At 42.1% G+C, this 7,582-nt stretch overlaps 1 protein-coding gene across 1 annotated transcript; it reads right to left on the reverse strand.

Annotated features, from left to right (window-relative positions):
- Positions 1–4,968: 4,968 nt before the first annotated feature.
- Positions 4,969–5,919, reverse strand: LOC144769863 (taste receptor type 2 member 39-like). Its single transcript, XM_078654050.1, has one exon. It carries the CDS (start codon positions 5,917–5,919, stop codon positions 4,969–4,971), a length of 951 nt encoding a protein of 316 aa, XP_078510176.1.
- Between the last annotated feature and the right edge of the window lie 1,663 nt (positions 5,920–7,582).

Below are 7,582 nucleotides of genomic sequence, written 5' to 3' on the forward strand. Positions count from 1 at the left end.
TCAGTGGATTGCATGAGGATGGTTACATTATTGTAGATGGTGATGGTTGCTGTTGCTTGGAAGAGCTGGGAGGGGGAGATGTAAATAACTAAGCCATGTGTAGTTTTCCTAGTGGAGGAGATCACAAATAAGGTTAGGAATGCTTTCCACCGTTGCGCTCTTCATTTCGTATGGAAAATGATATCAGTGGTTGTGTGCCCGATGTGTATTGAGAAATAGGGATCAGCTATGGGTGTTTCAGGGTGAAGTCTTTTAAAATTATGGTTAAAACATTTGGCTGATTTTCTTGAGAGGTTGGGGGGTAAATGATGGTGTAGGTATGTGTGCCTGTGAGCTCCATGATATGGCATAGTTGATTAGACGTTAATGGATGCAAAGTGTGTATGGGGCTCGTATAGGGGTCCGTGCTGAGCGTTGTGATGGGCTTGGGGAGGTGGGTGGCTATGGGAGGGGAAAGTAACAGCTGTGGTGGTGGCTAGATTTGGTCTAGGTGGGTAGAGTGGGTTGGTTCTAGAACACTAGTGATTGCACGATGGGCGTCAAGTGCAGGGTAGGATGTGGGGAAAGCTAGGTAAAGGACAAAGTGGCATGAAGATAGATTACATTGAACAAAGTTTACAGAGAGATTCTAACCTGCAATATGTAGGTAGAGAGGTCGTTGGTGATAGATTATGTGTTGTACCCTTGTAGTGGAGTCATTCTACCATGGCTGCCTCCTTTGGAAAAGAACCTCATATGCATCTATGCAGTCCTATGTCTTTTTATATGGACTATGAATAACCTGGAGTAGTCTTGTTTCACTTATTATTCCTCTTTTGATGTTTTTAGTCCTTTTTCAGTAGTTATGCTTAGGTTCCACAAGTGTTGTTAGTCTCTGGAAAATAGTGACCAGTGGCAGGATGTGGTCTCCTGGCACTTGTTGTTTATGCAGTCTGCCATTTTGTTAATATGTGACCAAAGGATATTACCAGCCAAGCTAGTGCACAGTTATAAATAAAGATAAAAGTTTAAAAAAAAGTAAAATGAGTTAAAGTCGTTGTATGCCCAGTCTGGTTGAGCTGCGGGCTACATCAGGGCCAGCCTTTGGTGACCGGGGGTTCTGTTGCCATGGTGTCGAGGCCGCTGTGAGCTTATTCTATTGTTCCAGAAACTTACATAAAACGAAGAAGTCAAATATACACACTCTCTGCGTTGTTGTGCGCTGATCCTGGGTGACGTGGCTAAGTAGCACCTTCTTTCACCGAGCCAAGAAGAGCCAAGCAGAAGTGTTCCTCACTGCCTGGCCCCTGATGCCTTGGTCCGTGAGGAGATCGGGCATGAAATTCACGACTTTGTGGGGAGGTCCTGCCTCATCGAAGGCAGCCTGCGGTCTCACCTGGGCGCTCCCGACTCCTCGGTCCGAGATGAGATCCGGAGCGTGAGGTCCGCGATGTTGTGGGGCCAGCCTGCCGAGTCGAGGACAGTATGCAGCCTTGTCCATGGATCAAAGGGACACGCTCCCGCTGCATCCAGGATCACCTGCAGTCTCTTTCTGGGATAGCAGGGGCCCGCTCCCACTGCCAAGAAGATAGCCAGCAGTCACATCTGGGATGTGGCAGGGCTCACTCCTGCCGCGTCGTAGGCAGCCTGCCACCTCATCTGGGGGTAGCAGGGCTTACTTCTGCCTCCTCGCAGATATTCCGCAGCCTTGCCCAGGGGTCACCGGGGTTTGCCCCGTGCAACTCACGCCCAGCTGGCCCCTTTCCTCTTCGATCCGGGTCAGCCTGCCATCGGATTCATCTTCAACCGCAATCAGTGATCCTCGGCAGCAGTGCAGAGCCAGAGTCTGTGCGGACGGAGGTGCGATGCGATGGGCTCCACCGTCTTGACCGTCTCGACGACAGTCACACAGCCTCGCTGATGGCGGCCAGTCACTCTTCCACGCCACAGGCTGTGTCAGGGTAAGCGACGTTATTTGGCCCCATCCTTGTAATATTAGCTACATAAGATGAGTGATTTATTCCTGTTACACTTGTATATTCTGTTGCGTTCGGTGCCTGCCGTTGAACGGTATATTCTAATTTAGGCATCCCAAGCGCTTGGAGCTCCTTCGGTGAGCTACTACCAGTTGGCCACTACTCTTAAACCATCGATCCTTAGACACATGAGCTTGATTTGCGTTCCTGTAAGTGACCATTGGAACTTCAGTGTTTCATCTTTTATGTGTCTCTAGAATACGTATCAGCTAATGTTATATGTGCAATCCCACCCTGATGATGACATGAAATAAATAACAAAGGTCTAAACTATGTAGAAGTATGCACATTCATGGCTTCTTTTGCTCCTACCATGTTTATGATTGTTGTCTCAATGTTCATGATATGAATCATCTTCAAAGGCACTGTTTTGCTTTTTTCTTCATCGTATCATGTGTTGAACTTGCGCCATTCACTTTGAAATGAGCACAACTTACATTACACGTACAAGGAATGAAAGGTAAATATTGTTGCCCAGAATTAATGCCATTTTGTTAACAATTAAATACAGGCTGCAATTTTCAACGTTGGTGTTTTTTTTTACTTTTCTTAATTCCTTTTTGTTTTTATGTTACACCTTCCTTATTGCCTTTTTGAAGTATTATCTTTTGCGATGTTTTTTGCTACCACAATCACCAGGGTCTTAAGTGCGTTTTTGGGACATCTCCTGTAAACTCAACAAGTGACAGAGCTCTTTGGGCATACATTATTTTAGGTATGGTCTTCCAATACAGCTACAGCTGCATGAATTGATCAGATTCCAAAGTGCAGGGGAAAACACCATGAGAAACTGGAGGGTGATAATGTAACTTTTAGGTGGAGTATTTTCTTTAATGTGTAGGTGCACATGAAAATAATATCCAATCAAATTAAAGTGCTTTTTTAATTTTACATTCTAAATTTTTCATCACTTCAAATGGAAAAAAAAAACAAGCAGTGGGGTCTCCTCCGCCCTAGCGGGCGAGCGTCGCCACCTGCAAAAGGGGCAGGAAAGGATAAATAAAACAACGCCTAATAGTGACAGACACTCAAGAGAGTGGCAGTGCACTCCCTTCTGAGGCAGGCCAAACCATAATGCCCAGTGAAAGCTTTCTCCAAACCTACAATGAAGCTTCTTTGGACAGAGGATCACAGACTCACAGTCTGTCTTGGAGCTGAAATTGAGGGCGTTCAGACCAATCCTGAAGCTACCCTCATGCACAAGAGCAGCTTGACGGCATTCTGGCAGCCTGTGCCTTCCTGAAGAAGTGAAAATGATAGTGAAGCGCGAAAAAGAGAGGGCCTATACTTTGGAAGTAACCAGACGGGCCTGTGTATACAGAAGATTCGATACTTGGATTGATTACACATTGAAAATACTTGAACACACCGTCCCACTGGATACTATTGATATTTGAACATACAGACCTAATAACAACGCAGGGACTTTTGCTAGTAAAAAGCACAACAGAAGCTCTGGGACTTCCATTTTTTAATCATGGAATTGAAAGCATAAGAGAGTCTACATCTTGATATATTGGTTACCAACAAAGTAACATAGAAAATGAAATGGCTTGAAGTTACTTCTAATACCAAAAGCAGATACAGACAGTGAAAAAGCCCTGAAGAAGTCCCAAGAGTTATGAAACGCGTTAGCAAGCAATTGTGTGGTGTTTTTTAAAAAGAACAAGTGATTCTCAATAAAAAAACTTTTGCCAACTACAATCAAGACATATGACTTTGTGATACTTTTCTCTGGGAAGCCATTTTATATTTTGATTATGTTTTGTGATTGTTTAAGATGTCATGCACTAGTATAATTATATAACATTAAAACTTAGGCCCAAAACGTAGGTTTTAAATTTAACCCCTCGCTTTCCTTTCACAAACAGGCACTCACAGTCGCAGGTACTTGTTTTCAAATCATAAGAATGTTGAGGAAATTCTTTGATCTGCTCCTCCTGCACGCTAGAAAAACTGTTGCAGTGGCCCTGATTTTATCCCGCCTTGATTATGGCAATGGTCTATATGCAGGAACAAAAAAAATGGTCAAAAAACAACTACAAGTGATCCAAAATGCCACCGCTAGGCTGGTACTGGGGACTCCCCAAACGGTCATCCTCGACCGATGCCCTAAAAACCCTCCACTGGCTGCCCATTCATAAAAGGATCTTGTTTAAGATCCTAACCATCACCTATAAGGCCACTATTGGAAGCGGGCCACACTATCTGAGAAATCATCTTAGACCTTACAAAACAAAACGAACCCTGCGGTCTTCCATTGAGAACTTGCTCACCAACCCCCACTTTAAAATGAAAACCCAAGGAGGGAAAACCCTGGCCACACTGGGAGCAAAAGCTTGGAATCACCTGCCCACCCAACTGAGACACACCAACAACGATCCCATGTTTAGAAAGCTATTAAAACTTGGATCTTTAGCACCTCAGATCAGGAAAGCTTAGCACTAATCTGATCCTTTTTTCAGTCCTCCTCTTTTCTGCACCTCTTCCCTCCCTGTCTTTCCTTCGGTCTCTGTCCAACAGCGCCAAGATGCTCCTTGGAGTGAACGCTGCGCTCTATAAAAACCAGTTTCATTCATTCATTCATTTACTCTTCTCGGGGGCAGGGTACATTTTGAAACTGCTAGGAGTGTGAAGCACGAATCAGCCAGCTGAAGGCAAGATTTAAAACATTTCTCCCCCCTGCGACTCCTAGTGTGACACCTGTCATGCTCCTCCAACATACTGGACCTATTTTCACGAACACAGAACTTCACTGTAATTGTTTCCAAATTAATTTCCATACAAACTGCACCAACATTCGGTGCTGCGATTTCATTCTATGAATCATAGCATACTGCATGTATTGTTTTTTCATTTTTGATTTGACATCTACCTGTACCTATGAACACCAAAGAAACTTTATATTGTACGACAGACAATAAATATACTTGTGAAAAAAATAGGGAGACCTCTAAGCTGTCTCTTTTCCACAGCAGAAAGCAAGATGAAAGATCTCAGTCAGTGTCTTCCACAGTTTGGCGATCCCTTGAATTAGGATTATTGAGTTCAGGATCGGAAAGTAAGAATCCACAAAGGTATACAACATCTCAAGGCCCTTCAGTGGATAATGACGAAACACGATGAACTGAACCACGTAGTATGTAGAGTAGAGAAGGAGAAGGAAGGTGATTGTTTTCACTGCACCAAGGTGAGGCTTCATACTTGGGCTCCTGAAGCCGTCTGCATTTTGTCTCATATGCTTCATGTGTCTGCAGAGCATGATGAGGATTGCTACTCCCACAGAGAGGAATACTGAAAAAACAGACTGTATATAGTTGAAGTAGAAGTTGTTCATTATATCACAATTCTGCAGAGCACTCAGGATGGTCAGGGAACCATTGTACGAAATATTTAAATTGGTCACACTAGAATTATAAGACAGAATATGGTTTCCAGGCTGGGTCTCATAATTGAAGGCCGAGAGGAGACTTATAGCCAAGGAAACCAATACAGATGCCACAAGCAGCCAAGGCACTCTCTGAAGAAATATTTTCACCAGTCGAATCACAAGGTGGCGTGTGAATGTCTCAATCTTCACATAGCAGTACAAACAGAACCAGGTGCAGAACCAGAAGCTGCAGCTGCGAATACTTAACATTGCGGCATAAATCTGATATATGTTCATCTCCTGGTTAATTAATTTTAGTGAGCGAAAGAAATTGAAACTTATTGCAAAGTATAATCCCACATGACTGAGGTTGGAGAGTGCCAGGCTGCAGATTATAAGGTCACAGGAGCTGAGATCACTTCTTCGTTTGATCCATCCAATGAAATTCACAGACAGGATGAACATATTCCCCATCAGTCCAGACACTAACGCAATCACAGTAAAGATAAAATTGACTGTATCATCAGGTGACATAATTTCTTTGTCTTGAAGGATACAATTCCACTCTGTGTTTTCTCCTCTATTCAGAGATTGGGTCTAAGGTTCTGCCTCTCCTGACCAGACTACGCTCAGACACACATGAAGGTGCAGCAGGTTAGGATTCTGATTTGACTGATGCAAATGGAGCTGCTCTCATTTCCAGTGCTGTGAAGTGACTGGATGAATTAACTAGGAGAGGCAGGAATACACAGAAAAAAATAGCCCCTGATGGACTCCCGTAAGTTAATACAGATATTTGGAAAATAAACCTTTCAAAACTAAAATGCTGCCTTTTTACGCAAGGCTCTTGGAGTGGTTGACGTTTCAAAACACTGAAATAATTGATTACATTATTCCAAAAGGAACACTAAAGTAAATGCTTTCAGAACTGCCCACGAATTTAAAAAATAAAATAGGAATTGACTTTTTTCATAAAAAAAATACTTTTGGCTAAGCTACACCAACAGCAATTAGTGCTTTGCACAGCGGGAACTCTTCGAGGTTTGCAAATATCTCTTTCATAAAAATGCAAAGAATGAAAGATGAAAGTTGCAAGATATCCTTAAGGTTTTGGACAAAGAAAGATGTCTGGAAATAAAGCTCCACCCACCACCTCAGAGATAAAACAAAATAATACATATTAAAAACAACTAATTGAATATGCTGTTGAGAAAGGCACAATCTTCTGAATTCAGTCACCAAGATGTGATGCAAACTCTTCACTCATGTTTAAACCTTTGGGTTCTGGAGTGTCCAGTTCAATTATATACACATTCATCCAACTTTTGCAGTATTAATTATCTGTCCCAGTGTTTTAGGCAAACAATCAATTGCACAACAAGGCAATGATCTAAGAATTCCGAAACTGAAAATGTCCCTGTTCAATTTCTCTCACATCTTCTATGCATGCTTCAAAACATTCACAGACTTGTTCCTTTTCATTCAAGAGGGTCCTGAATGTTTTCCTTTCTTCCTGTATGTGTAAAAAATGCTGGAAAATATTTGTTGATTAATAATGAATGGCAGTAACATTACAAACAAAGTAAAAAATATTTTTAGCTGAAAAAATAAACAATAAAAAATATATTTTTGAATGAATGCTGTTGTATGTCACTGAGACTGGGTTGGTTGCTGGTAATCAGCACTGAGAGGCCAGATTATAAAGAAATATAGGTCTCTCCTTTAATGTTTGCTGTTTCCCCCTCCTCTTGGACCTGAAAGCACTTAGGGGGGAACCTTTTCTTATTGTAAAAAGTCTTAATATTCATCATACTATTCCTTGCAGTAACCATTGTAAATATTGTGGTTTGTGCATTACCATCCAAAATCATTAATTTCACATCCAGAAATGTAATCTCTGATCTACTCATAGTACTGCTGAATTGCAAATTCGGTTCACTCCGACAACATTTTGTTACAAAATTTACACCTTCAAGTATGAATGAATCATATCTGGGTGTATGCATGTATGCAGCCAAGGAATTGCTCCAGACCACCGTGTCTTCCCACCAGCCCAAGTTTGTGTAGCTGAGGGCAAATAAGGTGCACATTGAGGTAAACATTCTCCCGCAAAAAAAGAAAAAAATATTTGCTGATAGGCCCTATTTATTCAACTTTAACACCATTCTGCTATGATGTAAATACTAGTTAATGTGTG

This window comes from Lissotriton helveticus, chromosome 7, assembly GCF_964261635.1.
Source record: "Lissotriton helveticus chromosome 7, aLisHel1.1, whole genome shotgun sequence".
NCBI classification, from domain to species: domain Eukaryota; kingdom Metazoa; phylum Chordata; class Amphibia; order Caudata; family Salamandridae; genus Lissotriton; species Lissotriton helveticus.